The sequence below is a fragment of the Camelina sativa genome, chromosome 5 (genome assembly GCF_030686135.1).
Source record: "Camelina sativa cultivar CO46 ecotype springtype chromosome 5, ASM3068613v1".
Taxonomy (NCBI): domain Eukaryota; kingdom Viridiplantae; phylum Streptophyta; class Magnoliopsida; order Brassicales; family Brassicaceae; genus Camelina; species Camelina sativa.
Genome location: NC_141884.1, coordinates 5,404,340 through 5,423,866, shown reverse-complemented (window position 1 = coordinate 5,423,866; position 19,527 = coordinate 5,404,340). Strand labels below are relative to the sequence as shown.

Genomic DNA, 19,527 nt, shown 5'->3' with positions numbered 1-19,527 from the left:
TTGCGTGAAACAAAAGCAAAAACAAGCAACTCGTTGGGTAAAATGAAATCTGCAGTTTCTGCACCAAATTAAAGAAGACCTGCAACATTGCCGCCTTTACATAAATACACACACTAGATACATAGGCTCTGTATCTCTTTTGGTAAACGATATTTGTATAAAATATTATCCAAGTTGATAAAATTTCATGGATACACAGAGTTGTTTTTAGTTTTCGGAAGTTTCAATAAATAGTCAAATTTTCGATGTTTACGTAATAATTAAACCGTTTCTTAGATAGAATATGATTTTACGATAACGTAGCCGATATTTTAGTATTATCGGGCTATATATTTAGAGATTATGGCTAGTGAGAAGTGAGAATTCTGAGAGAAGTTAAGCAGATGAACATATTCATACTACGTGCGAATTCGTACAATGCACATCCGTTTATTTTTATTTTAATGATAAATTAAACAACATCATATTATATAAGTATGGCCGATTTTCTTTAACAAAACAAATGTAAAAACTCATAACAATATCTTAAAACTCATATAGATTAGTATCTACCTACCCTTGACCTTACGAATATAGTATCCTAAAATTTATAACACATGTATCACGGAATGGCATTGTAGAGTAAAGATAAACAAAATTACTATTTCATCTAACTATTTGATTTTCATATGTATATATATATATATATATATATTGGGAAATTGGCAAAACTAACTAAGAAAAAAACTATATATTTATACATATTCGTTAAATTAAACTTATTGTAAATATATTTTATTTTTACCATTTTGAATCAAACTAGTATCTAGAAAACAGGTTATGGATTAGTCACAGATACGATTGTAAAAAAATTTGAAAGTAATTATTTATTTACATTGTGAGAACTATATAAATGTTCAAATATTTCTACATGATTGGTGATATAATAGTTGTCAAACATGAAAAGAGAAGATTTCAAGTTTCATCGTGATTCTACTCAAACTCTAATGTGTAAGCAGTAATAAGTACTAAATTAATTTAGTGGTTGATCATACAATTAGACCTAAATTTGTATTACTTCTGGTAACATGATTACGTTTTTATTCTTAAAAACTGATGGTGCGAATTGTAAGCCATGCAGATTATTATTGATTTGTCCATGGTAGTTTATTTGGTACGATGTTAAACTTTAGTAGTATATCTAGATATAGAGCTGTTGTTGAAAAAGAAAATAGAGAGAGATACCTAAATCTAGAATATGTTGTCTATAAAAAAAAAAGAGTCAATAACTCGTCAAAACTTTAATGTGTTGCATTATATTTCCTTTTTTTCAAATAATGACACAAGTTATGATTTTAGTAGTTGATAGTAATATGTATCTCTACTTTTTTTTTGTTTTACAATATTAGACGATATTATTGTATTCTGAACCCATATGGAGTATTTTTTTTTTTGTTTTTGGGTGTGGTCGAACCCGGAAATTCTGGATGTCAATAGTCAGATTAATAATTAAATGCGGAAACGTAAAAAAAAGGTGTTAGATGCTACCGTTACCTAAAACAAAAGTGAAGTTAATAATGGTGTGATTTTACAGCAGCTGTTTTTAATCTCTTTATTTTTATTTTTTAATAAAAAAGAACAAATGAAGTAAGAAGTAAAAAAAAAGGAGAAAAAAAGAGAGAAGAGATATGGTAATATAAAAAGGAGAGGGGGGGGTGAAGCCCGAAGCATCTTATAGTATTTTTAGTAGCTTCATTCCCTTCTTTTGCTCAGATCAAAGTCTTCTCTCCCTCTCTCTCTCTCTCTCTCTCTCTCTCTCTCTATCTCTCTCCTCTGCACATTTCTTGGTTCTCTCTTCTTCTTCTTATGCTCTGTTTTCTTTAAAAGACAGAAGAGAGAGAGAGACAACTGAGTGTAACAGAGTACTTAAAAGAAGAACCGAGTTAGAGGAACTTAAAAGGGACAAAAAAACCAAGTTTTGGTTCTTTCTTGCTTCTGATTCCTTCTTCTCACCTTCTTCTCCTCCTCCTAAAGAGAAAAACGTAAGTCACTCACTCTCTCTCTCTCTGTCTTTATTACTCTGTCTTTTACCAACTAAAGAAGAGAAAGAAAAAAAAACGTGAACAAACAAGAATTTAACACTCTGCTTTGTAACCGTCAATTTTTAGTTTCTTGAAATTATTTTCAAATTTCAAGTATAAGAGATCTCTCACTCTCTCTCTCTCTCTCACTCTGCAAGCTCTGTTTTGATCGTCTCTGTTTTAGTTTAGCTACTAACGTAATTGATTCGCCTCTCTGTTTTTTTGTTCCTTCTCAGATCTAGAAGAAGCCAAACAAAGAGAAAAAAAGAATGTCGGAAGGAGTAGAAGCAATAGTAGCGAATGACAACGGAACAGATCAGATAAACGGAAACAGAACAGGAAAAGATAACGAAGAACACGACGGTTCAGGCAGTTCTGCCCTAAGCAATTTCCTGTGGCACGGTGGTTCTGTTTGGGACGCTTGGTTCAGCTGCGCATCTAACCAGGTAAAATTCCCCTTAATCACAAAAAGATTCAAAAATTTCGTATTGAAAGTGAAAGATCTGATGAATATTTTGATGATGGTTATTAAAGGTGGCGCAAGTGCTACTGACGTTACCGTACTCGTTCAGTCAATTAGGGATGTTGTCGGGAATAGTACTTCAGATCTTCTATGGTTTACTCGGAAGCTGGACTGCTTATCTCATCAGTGTTCTCTACGTCGAGTACAGAGCTCGTAAGGAAAAAGAAGGCAAAAGCTTCAAAAACCACGTCATTCAGGTCCCCCCCCCCCCACATTAATCCCCTCTCTCTCTCTCTCTCTCTCTAATCAAAATCACTAATCATCATAATTACCATTTCACTAATCTTTTTCAAATATTATTACAACAACAACAGTGGTTTGAAGTACTCGATGGATTACTTGGTACATACTGGAAAGCAGCAGGACTCGCATTTAATTGCACTTTCCTCTTGTTCGGATCTGTTATCCAACTCATTGCTTGTGCCAGGTCTCACTCTACTTTCTTAATCTCTTCCTCTTTCTAATCACTCTTTCATTATACTACTAATACTACAAAATCATTATTGAATAATGAAAATAAATGATTGGTTTATTTTTTGCAGTAACATTTATTACATAAACGATCACTTGGACAAGAGAACATGGACTTACATATTCGGCGCGTGTTGTGCAACCACTGTGTTTATACCTTCGTTTCACAATTACCGTATTTGGTCATTCCTCGGTCTTGGTATGACCACTTACACTGCTTGGTACTTAGCCATTGCCTCCATCATCCATGGCCAGGTAATTTATACAAAATATTTTCACATAAATATTTATAAAGATCACTACACTGTCGTTATCATATTTATATGCTTTGTAATGAGGTGACAGTATATGCCTTAAATAAAAAAAAAAGAAAAGAAATTCGTATATTTTCTCTTTAAGATCAGGGAAAAAGAATTGTTAGAATTATTCTCTTGCGTCTAAACCCAAATTTGTATTTTAAAAAAGTTTAGGACTAGGACAAAATTAGCACTCTCAATAATATTCTCCTAATCGATTTTTTTTTTTTTTTTTGTTAATTATAGACGGAAGGTGTGAAACACTCAGGTCCAACAAAGCTAGTGCTTTATTTTACCGGAGCCACAAATATTTTGTACACCTTTGGAGGTCACGCGGTTACTGTGTAAGTTTCATCTTATCTCTATTCTTTTCATATCTTAATGATTATTCTAATCTAATATCCAAAATTTTCATTTTTTATATATAAAAGATCAATTAAATTCTGTCAGACATAGTTGAATAAGTACTATTTAAGTTTAAAGCTAAATACTAGCAGCAGAAAAAAGTATGATATCTTAAATTGGTGTCATATCTATTACTATTAAATAATGGCTGCTGTATTGTATCGTTTCTTCGCCGCTTCTATTGCAGCTTTTGCCGGCAAATAAGGTGTAACTATTATTACAGTCATGATGATTATCATTATTATTTTTTTTTTCTCCCTATCCTTAAAATAGTAGTAGTACTCTAATAAAATTTCTAATCTTTCTTTATATGTAAAATAAAAGAATAGTAGTAGTAATTATTCCTATCCCTATAAAGAAATAACAAACACTATGGCTACCAAAGCACTACTACTAGTAGTAGGAATAGTACTCTTCTTTGAAAAATGTCAAGTACACCCTCTGATGTTAATCTTTACTTATTATTTAATTTACGATTTTAATTATTTAATATTATATATTAACAGTAACTTTGTATTGCAGTGAGATTATGCATGCGATGTGGAAGCCTCAGAAGTTTAAGTACATTTACTTGATGGCGACGTTATACGTTTTCACACTAACGATTCCATCCGCTGCCGCCGTTTACTGGGCCTTCGGAGACGCACTCCTCGACCACTCGAACGCGTTCTCTCTCATGCCCAAGAACGGGTGGCGTGATGCTGCCGTTATCCTCATGCTCATTCATCAGGTATTCATTTACATATTTAACAATTTTTGTTCTTTTTCGTTTTAGTAAATTAACTTCCACCATGACGTTATTAACTTATTATGAAAATGTGTTCTTGGTGCAGTTTATAACGTTCGGATTCGCATGTACGCCATTGTACTTTGTTTGGGAGAAAGTGATAGGGATGCATGACACAAAGAGCATTTGCTTAAGGGCTTTGGCTCGATTGCCAGTGGTTATACCGATTTGGTTCTTAGCTATTATTTTCCCCTTTTTCGGTCCCATCAATTCCGCGGTTGGTGCTCTTCTCGTTAGCTTCACCGTCTATATCATTCCTTCCCTTGCTCACATGCTCACTTACCGATCTGCCTCCGCTCGTCAGGTATACATTTTCTTCAATTTCTTGAGTTAACCGTGCTTTAGATCTATAAAACAACTTTAAAAAAATGTTACCAATTATACACCAAAGTTGAGGAGTCGGTGGAGGAATATTATAGTTGTGGGTAGGGTTGTGAATAGTTATTGACACTGGAGGGCAAAAACGACTTGTGTGTTATAAAGATAGATGGGGTTCAGTGTTCCGTATCTTACGGAAGATAGGATCATCACCCACATTCCTTACTGGCGTCCCCTCCAAATATTTATTATTGAGTTGGTTTCAGCTCATTCTTCTTTTTTTTTATATGCTTACATATAGAGAAAAAAAATAGTAGTATATATAACTGCTGGTTAGGTTAGTATTAGTAAACAGTAATTGACCATGACTTCTTTTTTCCTTTTTCAAACCTGATTTTATGATATTAACATAAGAAAAAAAAGTAGAGGAAAAGGGATATTTTGGGAGGAAAACAGGGGAGAGGAATAGGTAAGAATCATAATCATGAATGAAAAGGAGCTGTACAATAGGGACTCTGTGCCTAACATTAATCTAAAGTGAGAGTCTGAGTATGACAAATCACAATCATGTATATCTCTCTCTCTCTATCTCATGGGTCAACAAAGCTTTGGATTTTGTCCATTACTATACGACCAAAACCCACAAACACTTGTACACACTCTCTCTCTCTTTGATGGTTCTTGATTATTATTTTTTGTTTTGGATCTTTCTTGTAGAATGCGGCTGAGAAGCCACCGTTCTTTATGCCGAGCTGGACTGCGATGTACGTGTTGAATGCTTTCGTGGTGATTTGGGTTCTCATTGTGGGATTCGGGTTCGGTGGATGGGCTAGTGTAACCAACTTTGTTCGTCAAGTCGATACTTTTGGTCTCTTTGCTAAGTGTTACCAATGTAAACCAGCTGCAGCCGCTGCGCATGCTCCCGTCTCCGCTTTACACCACCGTCTTTGAGAGATGGAGCCAAAGGGTCTAAACGCTTTTGTGGAGGGTTCTTAAAAAAATTATTTGTTCTTCTTTTGTGTTTTGTGTTCGTTCGTATACGTGAGGGAGTAAAAGTCACGAAAATAGTGTTCTTTTTACACACCCCTTTTTAAATGCGTGCTAAGCTCTTAATTTTTTTTTCCTTCTCTTTTGGGGTTTTGTATTTTTGTTTTCACTCCTTAGTTGTTTAATTGAATAGTCGATAATATAATGTAGTGTGTGATTTCTTAATTTGGTATTGTTAAAACCATAGGCTAAGAAATGTATCGTCTTCTCTACTTTTCCTTGGCTTTAGTAACACAGAACAGTCATTATATTTATATCTTTCTTACTAAACTGAACACTAATTCTTTTATATCAACAATATATTTACTCTATAGATTAGTTTATAATTCTAGCACAAATCATTATTAAGCGGCTCATCACTACATACTAATGATTGTTTTTAAAGACATTTAATTTAACCAATTATGATTCTGTATTTTGAAAACAAAAACAGCTGATTCTTGAGTTTTATTAAACTTTATATTTGTATAAACGACATTTTAAGTAAATATTTTGAAACTGTTACTTAATGGGAATGTATTAATTTAACTAATGGAACATGGGACAAGTTGGACCGAGGGAGCCGGTCATCCATCTTTGGGGCCACATGGGTGTGTGGGGAGGGGTCGCACGTGGATTCTTCGTCGGAGTCACGTGCCATTATTTACTTCTCACTCTTGTCTCTGATCAAAGAATGGATCAGAGGACCGTTCTTGTCTCTCTTAATAAATATGGCATGTGTTGTTCATACTCTCCCAATCGTTTCATTACCTTCCCATATCATATGCTCTGGTTTCACATGTACTTTGCTCAAAAAAATAACTATATACTATATTATATATGTATTATTAACTAAAATATTCTCGTTTGAATCCAGAGATGATTTCTGTACTTTCCATCTGACTTTTTTTTCGTTTCTGTATCATATATATATATAAAAAGATTAAAATGTTCTAATTGTTCTAAAGAAAGAAGAAGTGAATGTGACACAATGTGAATGTGAGTCACATATATGCGGATATGGAGTAGGACCCCTTTTGTGAAGTAACTCTAGACCTCTGGTTAGTGTGAATGTGAAGTGAGTTTGAGTTCAAACTTCAAATAGTCAATAACTATGTGGCGAGAGATGAATCGTCTTTAATTTGTTCTGTGATTTAAGCCATGTGAGTTTTTGAGACATTTTGTGTTATTTTTCTTCTTTTGTAATATAGTGGAAGATAGACTATCTGGATTAAAAAATAAAATAAAATAATATCTGGCTAACATGGATAAATCAATGATGGTATTTGTTGAAAATAAAATTGTTTCATGTGTGCAATAAATAGTATTTTCAGAAAATATCTCACAACAATTATTCAATCATGTCATTTCATTAACAATTGACATCTTTCTCTCGTTTTGGCCTCAAATCCTCCATTATTTTGACATATCATTGGATTTTTCTTTAGAGGCATCTTGAGCTGTTTGAAAGTTTTGATGGCTGAATTATCAAAACTCATTTTGTGGATTTTTACTATATCTTACACATAACCCAAACACATGAGTAAGGGTAAGTGAAGTTGTTATATGATTTCAGATGTTTGTTTCCAATCATCAGCCAAGTTTTGAGAGACCTGAACATGATATAAATTGTTTCTGCAGACATACAAGACCGATGAAATGTCCCACTAAACTTAACGGGTTGGACTAAGACCTTCAATCCAGTCGAGAATACTTCATCAACATGGGACTAGAAACACCTCTTATATTTCTTAATACAAAAATAGAACATTGTCTTATCATGTTCAGGATTTGGAATTACATAGAAGAAACACACCTTTGTTCATGGCCTTAAAGATTCTCTCGACCTCAAGATGAAAAGGAAGTGACTGGTTCATCCAGTAAAATTCTCTTACTCTTGTTGGGTTTGATCTTGAGCAGCTATTTAAGGTACACGAGGCGTAGGGAACACGATCGGGGTATGAGCTTGAGGAGGTATTTGAGGTACACGAGGCTTAGGGAACAAGAGCTTCAGGCGAAAAGCATCCATCCCATTTAAGTAATAGTGGTATAGCCGTTTGGCTCTTATGAACCCAAGGCGCCCATATAGTGCCAATGCTCCTTTGTTACTCACTTCTGCCTCCAGAGTTACCTTCAATCATATACATCTTGTAATCAGACTTTACTACTCAAATCACAAAACCATACTTTCATGTTGTAATTAGACTTGATTATGAGGAATTTGAAGAGCAAATACAACTCAGGAGGTTTTATTTGCAATCTATTTACTACTGAAATTATAGTTAAGAGATCACAGAATACGAAATTAGTAAGTTGGAGACAGGGATTTCTTATTTCAAATTACCATCAGTTACATACCAATGCCTATGACTATAACTCTATAAGGAGTCATGGACTACATACAAAATCTATATAACATATACTAGGTGAGAGACTGGGATTTGTGATTTCCAACTACAAACATTTGTAACATAACACAATACCAAGGGGTCTAAACGAGTATCAAATGGTTCTAACTTCCAACTCTTAGGAATATGATAAACTACTACTCTTATAGGTGGAACCAAACTTCCACACAGTGATCTACGAGCTTTTTATAGCTATACAATTAAACGCAATAAGACCACTCTTGTAATGATCAATGCAACTGTATCAACTCAGCTCTGAAATTCTATGCTAGTATGATAAAAAGGAGGCAATGTTTGAGGACATGTAATGTAATCTTATCAAAGAAAACGGCTCCTGATGCCTTATCTACAATTATACTATCGGTTAAGGAAATCACTCTATGACCACAAAATATCTAAGTTCTCAAATGATTAGAATAAAGAGAGAAGTAAAAATGCAAGAGAAACATACCTCTTCACAGCCTGATTCCATCATTGCTTTAATTGATCTTGTGACAAGCTCTGAGGCTGTAAAACACAATGAAAAGTTAGCACACAAAAATATCCAAACTTAAAAGAGAGGTATGGCTTTGTAGTGGATCAAACACTATCAGCAATCATCACAAAACACTATCAGCTATCATTCACTACTCCCACAATCAATCTGATTCCGTAAGAAGTTAGAGAGGAGTAGCTCAAATATTATTACCTATGCCTCGGCCACGATATGGTTTAATCACGACCAACATAGCGATGTACCCTCTGAAAGTCTGTCGATGATCTCCCATCTTACAAACTACGGTTCCTATGCATTTATCTTTGTGAAAGGCCTTTTTTAGAAAAGAAACGAAAGCTACTCATAATCATAATCCACTAAAACACAAAACTTATGATAGGAAACCATAAGGCAGAGTATCAAAAAAAAAAATACCAGGAAGCAGAGCTGCGGCCAGAGGTAGACGAAGTAGCGGTAAGTAAAGATGGAGTAAGGTTCACTAAGTTCTTGGTCAACAAGAGACATAATCAATGGCAGATGATGCTCACCAGCGTAACTCATGTACTCAATCTCATCCTCATCAAATTCTTCTTTATCTTCCATCCCTTTCTCCATTGAAACAAGTGATAGAGATCTTGAATCGTATGTATATATACTTACAAAGAGAAAGATTAAATTTTTACCAGTTTGCTCAATCAACAGCTGAAGCAGAGTCTATAACAACAGACTCTAGCAAATTAAACGACTTTGGCTAAAGTGGGCTAAAGAAAGATTTGATATTTCAGATAGAAGAGAGCTTATAGATGTTCTAGGACTATAACATCAATACTAAGGACAAAACAACACAGATCAAATACTAAGTAGCGAGAGAGATGAGGCAATCAAAACTGAAAAATTCAGATACCAATATCAATGGGATGATTAAATAATACTTACCAAGAGATTAAGCTTTGAGAAATTCGAAGATTCAAGTTAGGATTGGGTGATGATGTCTGATGAAGAAGAAGAAGAAGAAGCTCCGACGAGAAAGAGGAAGAAGAAGGTTGATGATGACACGTGACAAGCATGTGTAGGGTTTAGATAGATTTGGGCTTTATTTAAAAGCCCAATTAATTAAAATTTGAAGCCCAAATATGTAAAGATTAATTAAAAAGGCTATCCTAAAAATCATTTTAGTTTCAACTTCACTACCTTATCTTCTTTCTTCTTCGTCTTCCTTTGTAACACATTCGAAAACAGCAACACGGCGATGGCGTCGCTTATACTCGGAGCTCCTCCGCGAGTCACCGTCGCATTAACCTCTTCACGGTTATCATCTTCTCACTCAGAAACCTCCGGTGTCTCTCTCTCTTGCTTCACTCAGCAATTCTATCTCTCCGCTTCCTCATCCAGCTCAATTCCACTCGGTAATCTCTCTTTAACTCTCCCTCCCCAATGTCTCTCTCTCTCTCTCTTACCTCTCAATATATCGTTAATGGAGTGATTTTTTCAGTGTACTGTGGAAGAGGTGACCGCAAAACAGCTAAAGGAAAGCGCTTTAACCACTCTTTTGGGAATGTAAGTAATCCAAATCTCTCTTCTAAATTTCTGAATTTTACATTGCGAATTTCGAAAAGTTTGGATTTTGAGTTTTGGGTTTTATGATGTGAATAGGCGAGGCCACGAAACAAGAACAAAGGAAGAGGACCGGAGAGAGTACCGGTTCCACCAGCTCCGCCGAGGAAAGATAAGTTTGAGAACGATGAGAAGATCAAAATCGACATTGACGAGTCTCTCTTCTCTAATTAGAAGATATTTGAGATTCTCTTCACTTGTTTGTCTCTCTCTCACTGTAATTTTAATTTTGAGTTTTTAGTTCTGATGCTGCGACTCTCTTTTGTTGTTAAAAACATCTCTTCCTTCTATGAAAGCTTGTTTCTTCTCTGAATCAGTTTTTGTTCTGATTTGAGTCTTTTACAAAGAAAATATGAACACCAAAAAGCAAAAGAAAAACAAGAAGCGATGTTGTATCTGTTCAGAATGTATCAGAGTTTGTGATGTTTCCGTAGAACTGTGCAGTAAGTGTAGATGAGACTGTACATGACGCTTCCTTGAAAAAACTAGAAGCCTTGCATCTGTTTAGAAAGTAGGAGAATTTGTGATGTTTCTGTAGAACTGTGCAGTGAGTGGAGATGAGACTATATACATGACGCTTCCTTGAAAAAACTAGAAGCCTTGTATCTATCTGTTTAGACAGTATGTGAATTTGTGATGTTTCTGCAGACTGTGCAGTGAGTGGAGATAAGATTGTACATGACGCTTCCTTCTTCAATCTTTATCTTCCTTGTGACTTTGTTCCATAGATGAATCATGTAACTCCCTTTGCTCATGTCCTGTACCGTCTTCTCTACCCATTCTGCTTCTCTTGTGGTTGCAGGTTTCTTGAAAAGCTTTGGGATTTTGATCCAATTTACTGGATAGAATGCATCCGGGGGCAAGATTTTGAAGTTGTATCCAGGTTTGTTTCCTAGTCTCGTGATAACTCTAGAGACTAGGTAAGGGCTGTTGTGTCCCCATATGTTTCCGTCGAAAGTTGTGGAGTATTCATGCAAAAATTCTCTCATAAGCGGATGGTAGATGCCAAAGACCATTACTGCATTGTTTAGTCTTGACCATGTCTTTCTTTTTGGATCGATACTCTGTGCTCCAATGGCGTTTCTTAGGCTTGTTATAACATTAAGGAAGATGATGTCTGTGTCTAGATAAACTCCTCCATATTTGTAGAGCACTGCGAGTCTTGTCAGGTTAGAGAGATTCATGAACAAGGGGATAGAACCAGGATCCATCTGGCCACTCAAAAGTCTTTTCAGCCAAGCTTCGGCAGGAGTGTTCTTGACGAGGAACGGGATATCAAAGGTTACAGCAATGAGGTTGAAACCTCGATCAATCAATGGTTTAAGGATGGTGTCTCCTCTGGGGGAGTCTAAGGAGTTGGACAAAATTGCCAAGCAGGCACCAGGATTGGTCGTGAAGAGAGTGTCAACAGCTAACATCTCTCTTGGTCCAAAGGATTTTGCAGGAGAAAGCCAAACCATAAAGAACTGAGCTGAGCAGTTGTTGTTGTACAACTCAAAAAGTCTAGAATGGAATCTCTTGCTCTTGCTAGTCGATTTCAGTATCTCCATATCAGGTAGCTTTCTTTTAAACCAGTCAATTCTCTCAATCTTGCTAGCTTTAGGAGGAGGTACCAAAGGATCTAGCTCTTCTGTTTCGTTACGGTCCGAGCTCTCCACAACTTTGACGTTACTACTAGTACTCTTGGTCATTGTCACGGAGTCATTGGTTCTGGAGAGAGGCATGTTTCTACTGGACCAGTCAATTGTCTCAATTTTGCCAGCTTTAGGAAGAGGTACCAAAGGATCTAACTCTTCTGTTTCGTTACGGTCCGAGCTGTCCACAACTTTGACGTTACTACTAGTACCCTTGGTCATGGTCACGGAGTCATTGGTTCTGGAGAGAGGCATGTGTCTACTGAACCAATCAATTCTCTCAATCTTGCCAGCTTTAGGGAGAGGTACCAAAGGATCTAACTCTTCTGTTTCGTTACGGTCGGAGCAGTCCACAGCTTTGACGATACTATTACTACTCATTGTCACGGGGTCATGATCATTGCTTCTAGAGAAAGGCTCGTTTCTTTTAAACCAGTCAATTCTCTCAATCTTGCCAGCTTTACGAGGAGGTATCAACGTATCTGACCCTTCCTTCTCGTTACGGTCCGAGCAGTCCACAACTTTGACGATACTAGTAATACGCATGGTTCTGGAGGGGTCATTGGTTCTGGAGGGACGCACGTTTCTTCGGAACCAGTTAATAATTCTCGCAACCTTGCCATCTTTACGAGGAGGTACCAGCGGATCTAACTCGTCTGTTTCGTTAGGGTCTGAGTCCACAACTTTGACGTTACTAGTACTACGAATGGTCATGGGGTCGCTGGTTCTTGAGAGAGGCATGTTTCTTCTGAACCTGTCAATATTCACAAACTTGGCAGCTTCGCTTGGATGTACCAGCGGATCTAAGTCTTTCTTTTCGTTATGGTATGAGTCCACAACTTTGACGATACGAGTACTAGCCATGGCCACGGGGTCATCGGTTCTGGAGAGCGGTAGGTTTCGTTTGAACGGTGAGTTGTTTTCAGGAACAACAGACTTTGGAGATTCAATGAAGAGAAGATACAACACGAGAACATAAATCGCATAGATCGCGAATAAGGGTTTCCTTGCTTGCATCTTTGATCCTATTTTGTGAAACAAAAAAGAAAGCTCTTGCTAGGGTATCCTTGTTTCAGAATATAAGATCGTAGACAGAACAAGACTTGAGGTAATCCATATATATCAAGTCATGTCGGTTTAGGACTCCTATACAACCGACGAATCCTTCCCTAAATGGAATGGGAAGTCGCAAGTAATTCTCTTTGCAAGGAACTGCGATATCAACAATATTTTGATATTTTGTGGATACCTTAATCCAATAATGGATAATTGTTTCCTTTTTTATTATTCTTAAATCATACTATTATCGTATTGGATATATAAACAAACCTGACTTTATAAAAACCAAAAGACAAAAGAGACTATATATTAAAATTTATATATACAAGTGAACTTCGTTCGGTTTTCCCCCAAAAAAGAACTGCCTTGACTTAATGACTCTGTTCGCTTTGTATAAAGTTGTAATGACTCTGTTCAACTAAGTGTTTACTTTGAGATGACAACGATGGAGGTGGAAAAGAACTGCCTTGACTTAATGACTCTGTTCAACTAAGTGTTTACTTTGAGATGACAACGATGGAGGTGGAAAAGAAGGATGATTCTTTTTCACAATGTTTGAATTTTAACTTTATAGATCATTTATAGATACCAGTCCTAATTATAAAATCAGATCATTGCTCCCAATATCTAAAGTTGATGTGGTTCCATATGCAAGATAAACAAAGCGTTAAGTGGTGGGCAACAGTTCGCGCAGGATCACACAAGAGATTTGGAGCAAATCGCTAGGTGCCAAATTCTTTGTTTGCTTCCTCCCTACCTTAATAACTGTAATAGATATATACCTAATTTGACCAAGTAACCACTCTGTAGCAATAGCTGATTCTTGCCAAATTGTTTTCTTGATACTATCAATAGGTTTTTGTTATTAGACCACGCTATACATAGAATGATAGAAGGTAGAATGTGGTTTATGGAGAAGGAAGAATGCTCACCTGAGCTGTAAGCGACTGAACACCGAATTCTTGACCGAAATGGTGGAGAGACACCGCAAGACTCGCGCAGTCGCGCTACTGTTACCGACGAGGTGAAATCGTTATCCTCTAAATCTTAAAAATTAAATATCCGACTCTACGGAATATTACAAACAACAGAGTTCAGGTAGTGGATGCTTTCATGGCCGTGAGACCTCACCCAGAGAAACAGAGAAAAAGGGAACTTTGCTTGAAACCCAAGTTATAATTTATAATAATATTTTCCCCCTCAGTAAGTTAATAGTTATGTTCCTTTTTTTTTTTTTTTTTCTTATTCATATTATATTTGTAAACTATTCTCAATTTTTTTTAATAAGAATTTATTATTTTGGTAAAATCTGTATTGTTTGTTACCTAACATGGCTTTAATTGGTGATCACTGATCCCTTTCGAGAAAAGTAATAAGAATTTCTCCAAATTCATTCTTATGTTTCTAAGGTATCTACCACAAAAGCTGAAATAATAATATAGACATCAAGACAAAGGGGGTTTTGTGTGGAGCTTGTTGTACGTGTGTCGCAAGGCAGTTAAGTTTATGTATGAAAACAATACAGTGGCCTGAAATTATAATATCTATAACACGTCCCTTTCCGATCTTAATTTTTCTGGTGATCTTGTTCCATAGATTCAGTTCATAGCCTTCTCTGTTCAGCTTGACCAGACCGTTTTTGAGTAATGTGAAGTCATTTGCTGCTCCTTGGCGTCTGAATTAGTCTTGGAATGTCTAACCAAATTGAATGGATAGAACTCATTGAAACTGACCAATCGTTTCTCGTGATCTCTGCGCTACTCTGGTTACCAAGTAAGGTCCATTGTGTCCCCATTTGTTCCCATCAAAAGGGGAAGCAAACTCCTCACTGTATACAAGTGGGTGATCTTTCTCGAAGATCAGAACCGCGTTGTTCAACCTTGTCAGATTCTTTGAATCTCCTTCCACCTCTGTTTGTGCTGCAATCGAATTCATCTGTAAAACGAATTGATCTAGCTACCATTGTCAACCATAAAATCGAAACTTATATAATGTGTATTATTCAACACAAAACCCAAATATGAACACCAGATCAGTTTTTTTTTTTCTTCTGATTCGAGTCTTTTACAGAAGAAAAAGAAAAAAAAGAAGCAAATATGAACACCAAAAAGCAAAAGAAAAAACAAGAAGCGTTGTTTATAGAGGAAGTATCAAGAGTTTCTGTAAACTGTGCAGTGAGTGTAGATGAGACTGTACATGACGCTTCCTTTGCATCTGTTCAGAAAGTAGGAGAGTTTGTGATGTTTCTGTAGACTGTGCAGTGAGTACGTAGATGAGACTGTACATGAAGCTTCCTTGAAAAAACTAGAAGCCTTGTATCTGTTTAGACAGTATGAGAATTTGTGATGTTTCTGCAGACTGTGCAGTGAGTAGAGATGAGATTGTACATGACGCTTCCTTCTTCAATCTTTATCTTCCGTGTGACTTTGTTCCATAGATGAATCATGTAACTCCCTTTGCTCATGTCCTGTAGCGTCTTCTCTACCCATTGTGCTTCTCTTGTGGTTGCAGGTTTCTTGAAAAGCTTTGGGATTTTGATCCAATTAACTGGATAGAAAGCATTCGGTGGTAAGATTGTGACGTTGTATCCAGGTTTGTTTCCTAGTCTCGTGATAACTCTAGAGACAAGGTAAGGGCTGTTGTGTCCCCATATGTTTCCGTCGAAAGTTGTGGAGTACTCGTGTAAGAATTCTCGCATAAGCGGATGGTAGATGTCAAAGACCATCACTGCGTTGTTAAGTCTTGACCATGTCTTCGTTTTCGGATCAATACTCTGTGCTCCAATGGCGTTTCTTAGTCTTGTTATGTCATTAAGGAAGATGATGTCAGTGTCAAGATAGACTCCTCCATATTTGTAGAGCACCGCGAGTCTTGTCAGGTCAGAGAGATTCATGAACAAGGGGATAGAACCAGGATCCATGCGGCCACTCTTTAGTCTCTTCAGCCAAGCTTCAGCAGGAGTGTTCTTGACGAGGAACGGGATATCAAAGGTTACAGCAATGAGGTTGAAACCTCGATCAAGCAATGGTTTAAGGATGGTGTCTCCTCTGCAGGAGTCTAAGGAGTTGGACAAAATCGCCAAGCAGGCACCAGGATTGGTGGTGAAGAGAGTGTCAACAGCTAACATCTCCCTAGGTCCGAAGGATTTTGCAGGAGAAAGCCAAACCATAAAGAACTGAGCAGAACAGTTGTTGTTGTTGTACAACTCAAAAACTCTTGAATGGAATCTCTTACTCTTGCTAGTCGATTTCAGTATCTCCATATCAGGTAGCTTTCTTCTAAACCAGTCAATTCTCTCAATCTTGCTAGCTTTACGAGGAGGTACCAAAGGATCTAACTCTTCTGTTTCGTTACGGTCCGAGCAGTTCACAACTTTGACGATACTACTAGTAGTACTCTTGGTCATGTTCACGGAGTCATTGGTTCTAGAGAGAGGCATGTTTCTACTGAACCAGTCAATGCTCTCAATCTTGCCAGCTTTAGGGAGAGGTACCAACGGATCGAACTCATCTGTTTCGTTACAGTCGGAGGAATCCACAGCTTTGATGATACTAGTACTACTCATGGTCCCGGGGTCATGATCATTGCTTCTGGAGAGAGGCATGTTTCTTCTGAACCAGTCAATGCTCTCAATCTTGCCAGCTTTAGGAAGAGGTACCAACGGATCTAACTCGTCTGTTTCGTTACAGTCGGAGCATTCCACAACTTTGACGATACGCATGGTCACGGGGTCATTGGTTCTGGAGGGAAGCACGTTTCTTCGGAACCAGTCAATAATTCTCTCAACCTTGCCATCTTTACGAGGAGGTACCAACGGATCTAACTCCTCTGTGTCGTTAGGGCCTGAGTCAAAAACTTTGACGGTACTAGTACTACGCATGGTCATGGGGTTGGTTCTGGAGAGAGGCATGTTTCTTGTGAACCAGTCAATATTCACAAACTTGGCAGCTTTGCTTGGAGGTACCAGCGGATCTAGGTCTTTCTTTCCGTCATGGTCTGAGTCCACAACTTTGACGATACGAGTACTCATGGCCACGGGGTCATCAGTTCTGGAGAGAGGTAAGTTTCGTTTGAACGGTGAGTTGTTGTCAGGAACAACAGACTTTGGAGATTCAATGAAGAGAAGATATAACACGAGAACAGCAATCGCATAGATCGCGAATAAGGGTTTCCTTGCTTGCATCTTTGATCCTATCTTGTGAAACAAAAAAAAGCTCTTGCTAGGGTATCCTTGTTTCAGAATATAAGATCGTAGACAGAACAAGACTAGAGGTAATCCATATATATCAAAGTTGTGTCGGTTTAAGAACTCCTTAATGGAAATGGATTGCGTTATGGTTGCAAGGAACTACGATATCAGCCAATCCTTTTGTTTTTGGAAATACCTTAATCTAATAATTGATAATTCTTTCGTTTTAAATTTTTCCTAAGATAATCTTCTATAGTTCTATATATATTAAAAATAATGCAACAATAGGAAAAATGTATTTCCCTTTTCTTAAATCATACCGTATTTTTGATTGGATAATCTTTCTTAAAATTAATAACGCAACCTGAATTTATAAAAAACCCAAAAACAACCTTGAACGCCACGCTTTCTCATTCTCTCTACCTTGACTCTGTTCGCTATGTCTCATTGTATTGACTCTGTTTCACCTAAGTGTTTACTTTGAGATGAAAAAAAAACGTCGACAACGATGAAGTGTTTACTCTGTTCAACCTATATGTTTCTAACATGGATTCAATTGGTGATCCATTTGGGCAAATATATTAGAATTTCTACAAATTCATCGCTACATTTCTAAGTTCTAACAACATTCAACTACCACATAAGCTGCTAAAATATAATATAGATATCAAGACAAGAGGAGGGATCTTGGTGTGGAGCTTTTGATACTTGAGTCGCAAGGCAGTTAAGTTTATAGATCAAAATATCAGGTAACAGAAAAATAATCGTCTTCTGTATTTGATTAATAAGTGAAAAAAGTGTTTACCATTTAGGCTTTGAATACAATCTTATACAAACCTAGAAAATCAAGATTAGGGTAAAAAACATAAAACACCTATTTGTTTGATTTCCTGTTATCTCTGTATTCCTCTGCAAACAACACAGTGGTCTGAAATTATAATCTCTATAACACTTCCCTTTCCGATCTTAATTTTTCTGGTGATCTTGTTCCATAGATGCAGTCCATAGCTATATCTGTTCAGCTTGGCCAGATCGGCTTTGAGTATTGTTGAGTCATTGCTGCTCCTTGGCGTCTGAAATAGTCTTGGAATATCTAACCAATTGAATGGATAGAATACTACTGGTGGCAGTACTGTGAAACTGTCCCCGATCGTTTCTCGAGCTCTCTGCGCTACTCTGGTTACCAAGTAAGGACCATTGTGTCCCCATTTGTTCCCATCAAACGTCGAAGCAAACTCCTCTATGAAACTGTAAACAAGAGGGTGCTCTTTCTCGAAGATCAGAACCGCGTTGTTCAACCTTGTCCAGTTCTTTGAGTCTCCTTCCACCACAGTTTGTGCTCCAATCGAATTCTTCAACCCTTTAAAGCTTCTTGTGACGACGAAGTCGGTATCTAGATACACACCTCCGTACTTGTAAAGAATCGCTAGCCTCGCGAGGTTTGAAAGATTCTGGTGTAACGGTATCCTTCCAGGATCTCTTCTGCAGCTTTTCATTTCTTGAAACCATGTTTTGGCTGGTGTGTTCTCAAGCAGCAACGACATGTCTGGTGTGATTGCAAAAACCTTGTAACCCCGATCAAGCAGCGGTTTTAGGATGGTATCTCCTTTAAGAGTATCCATGGATCCTGATACAATCATCAAGCATCCTTGAGGATGAGCTTTAAAGACGCTTTCCACAGCCAAAACTTCTCTTTTCCCAAAATACTCTGCTGGTGAAAACCATGTCATGAAGAATCTAACCTCACATTTGTCGTCGAGAGACTCAAGAACCCTTTGATGAAACTGCTCTGAAATGTTAGTTGACCTAAAAACCTCGAATTCTGTTAGATGTGATCGAAGCCAAGCCATTCTATCTCTGCTTGTAGTGTTCTTTGGAGGAGCCAATGGCTTTCTCTCCATTCTGTTTATTTGTATTACCTCAGAAGTTGGTGAAGACCAGAAGAGAGTTGATTCTAGAGACATGTTTGAGCGGATTGTTCCCACAACAACGAGCAGCATTATGACCGCGAAAATGGCGGTAGAGAATACCGGAGAATTTGTGTGCCTGTATTGCCGGACATCAAGTATCTCTGAGAGACTCTTCTTGTTAGTATTATCCTTCTCCATAGTTTTCAGAATGTGTGGAACAGAGAGAGGGGAAAGTCAAAAATCTCACATGGAGTCTTTGAAGCTAATGCATATAATTAGAAAGGTATATAATAACCTCCTCAATTATATTTTCATTATTTCTTGTAGACTAATGTGATTTAGTCTAGGTAGT

General features: G+C 37.1%; 6 protein-coding genes across 8 annotated transcripts; 2 read left to right on the top strand and 4 right to left on the bottom strand.

The window, feature by feature from the left end:
• Positions 1-1,422: 1,422 nt before the first annotated feature.
• Positions 1,423-6,072, top strand: LOC104785664 (auxin transporter protein 1). The gene is made up of 9 exons (XM_010510922.3): positions 1,423-2,021; positions 2,297-2,506; positions 2,595-2,780; positions 2,898-3,010; positions 3,126-3,309; positions 3,597-3,694; positions 4,278-4,485; positions 4,589-4,846; positions 5,578-6,072. The coding sequence occupies exons 2-9, from the start codon at positions 2,330-2,332 to the stop codon at positions 5,809-5,811; spliced, it is 1,458 nt and encodes a 485-aa protein (XP_010509224.1). The 5' UTR covers positions 1,423-2,021; positions 2,297-2,329; the 3' UTR covers positions 5,812-6,072.
• A 1,538-nt stretch (positions 6,073-7,610) lies between these two features.
• LOC104785663 (N-alpha-acetyltransferase MAK3) lies at positions 7,611-9,967 on the bottom strand. Of its 3 annotated transcripts, none has more exons than XM_087513173.1 (5): positions 9,706-9,967; positions 9,205-9,378; positions 8,983-9,103; positions 8,746-8,801; positions 7,611-8,017 (listed from the first exon to the last, which is right to left on the bottom strand). In XM_087513173.1, exons 2-5 carry the CDS (start codon positions 9,370-9,372, stop codon positions 7,811-7,813), a joined length of 552 nt encoding a protein of 183 aa, XP_087369299.1. In that variant the 5' UTR covers positions 9,373-9,378; positions 9,706-9,967; the 3' UTR covers positions 7,611-7,810. The 3 variants fall into 3 exon arrangements, with proteins under 3 accessions (XP_087369299.1, XP_087369298.1, XP_087369300.1); XM_087513172.1 differs by having other exon boundaries at positions 9,205-9,374; positions 9,706-9,838; XM_087513174.1 differs by having other exon boundaries at positions 9,205-9,424; positions 9,706-9,815.
• A 30-nt stretch (positions 9,968-9,997) lies between these two features.
• On the top strand, positions 9,998-10,696 carry LOC104785661 (small ribosomal subunit protein bTHXc). The gene is made up of 3 exons (XM_010510918.2): positions 9,998-10,175; positions 10,262-10,326; positions 10,423-10,696. The coding sequence occupies exons 1-3, from the start codon at positions 10,019-10,021 to the stop codon at positions 10,555-10,557; spliced, it is 357 nt and encodes a 118-aa protein (XP_010509220.1). The 5' UTR covers positions 9,998-10,018; the 3' UTR covers positions 10,558-10,696.
• Positions 10,697-10,997: 301 nt separating this feature from the next.
• LOC104785660 (uncharacterized) lies at positions 10,998-13,034 on the bottom strand. The gene is made up of 2 exons (XM_087513175.1): positions 12,633-13,034; positions 10,998-12,467 (listed from the first exon to the last, which is right to left on the bottom strand). Exons 1-2 carry the CDS (start codon positions 13,032-13,034, stop codon positions 10,998-11,000), a joined length of 1,872 nt encoding a protein of 623 aa, XP_087369301.1.
• Positions 13,035-15,386: 2,352 nt separating this feature from the next.
• LOC104788923 (uncharacterized) lies at positions 15,387-17,283 on the bottom strand. The gene has a single exon (XM_087513171.1). It carries the CDS (start codon positions 17,257-17,259, stop codon positions 15,400-15,402), a length of 1,860 nt encoding a protein of 619 aa, XP_087369297.1. The 5' UTR covers positions 17,260-17,283; the 3' UTR covers positions 15,387-15,399.
• A 732-nt stretch (positions 17,284-18,015) lies between these two features.
• On the bottom strand, positions 18,016-19,432 carry LOC104785659 (uncharacterized protein At4g19900-like). Its single transcript, XM_010510916.3, has one exon. It carries the CDS (start codon positions 19,371-19,373, stop codon positions 18,159-18,161), a length of 1,215 nt encoding a protein of 404 aa, XP_010509218.2. The 5' UTR covers positions 19,374-19,432; the 3' UTR covers positions 18,016-18,158.
• Positions 19,433-19,527: the final 95 nt, after the last annotated feature.

Bases quoted from the DNA above. Each gene is read 5' to 3' on its own strand.
- LOC104785664 (XM_010510922.3), top strand. From the start codon at position 2,330: ATGTCGGAAGGAGTAGAAGCAATAGTAGCGAATGACAACGGAACAGAT. The intron at 3,310-3,596 runs GTAATTTATACA...TGTTAATTATAG, and splicing joins CCTCCATCATCCATGGCCAG to ACGGAAGGTGTGAAACACTC. The intron at 3,695-4,277 runs GTAAGTTTCATC...TTTGTATTGCAG, and splicing joins GGAGGTCACGCGGTTACTGT to TGAGATTATGCATGCGATGT.
- LOC104785661 (XM_010510918.2), top strand. From the start codon at position 10,019: ATGGCGTCGCTTATACTCGGAGCTCCTCCGCGAGTCACCGTCGCATTA. The intron at 10,176-10,261 runs GTAATCTCTCTT...TGATTTTTTCAG, and splicing joins ATCCAGCTCAATTCCACTCG to TGTACTGTGGAAGAGGTGAC. The intron at 10,327-10,422 runs GTAAGTAATCCA...TGATGTGAATAG, and splicing joins TTAACCACTCTTTTGGGAAT to GCGAGGCCACGAAACAAGAA.
- LOC104788923 (XM_087513171.1), bottom strand. From the start codon at position 17,259: ATGCAAGCAAGGAAACCCTTATTCGCGATCTATGCGATTGCTGTTCTC.
- LOC104785659 (XM_010510916.3), bottom strand. From the start codon at position 19,373: ATGGAGAAGGATAATACTAACAAGAAGAGTCTCTCAGAGATACTTGAT.
- LOC104785660 (XM_087513175.1), bottom strand. From the start codon at position 13,034: ATGCAAGCAAGGAAACCCTTATTCGCGATCTATGCGATTTATGTTCTC. The intron at 12,468-12,632 runs GTTGCGAGAATT...AAAGCTGGCAAG, and splicing joins CTCCTCGTAAAGATGGCAAG to ATTGAGAGAATTGACTGGTT.
- LOC104785663 (XM_087513174.1), bottom strand. From the start codon at position 9,384: ATGGAGAAAGGGATGGAAGATAAAGAAGAATTTGATGAGGATGAGATT. The intron at 9,104-9,204 runs GTATTTTTTTTT...TTTCTAAAAAAG, and splicing joins GGCCGCAGCTCTGCTTCCTG to GCCTTTCACAAAGATAAATG. The intron at 8,802-8,982 runs GTAATAATATTT...TGTGTTTTACAG, and splicing joins ATATCGTGGCCGAGGCATAG to CCTCAGAGCTTGTCACAAGA.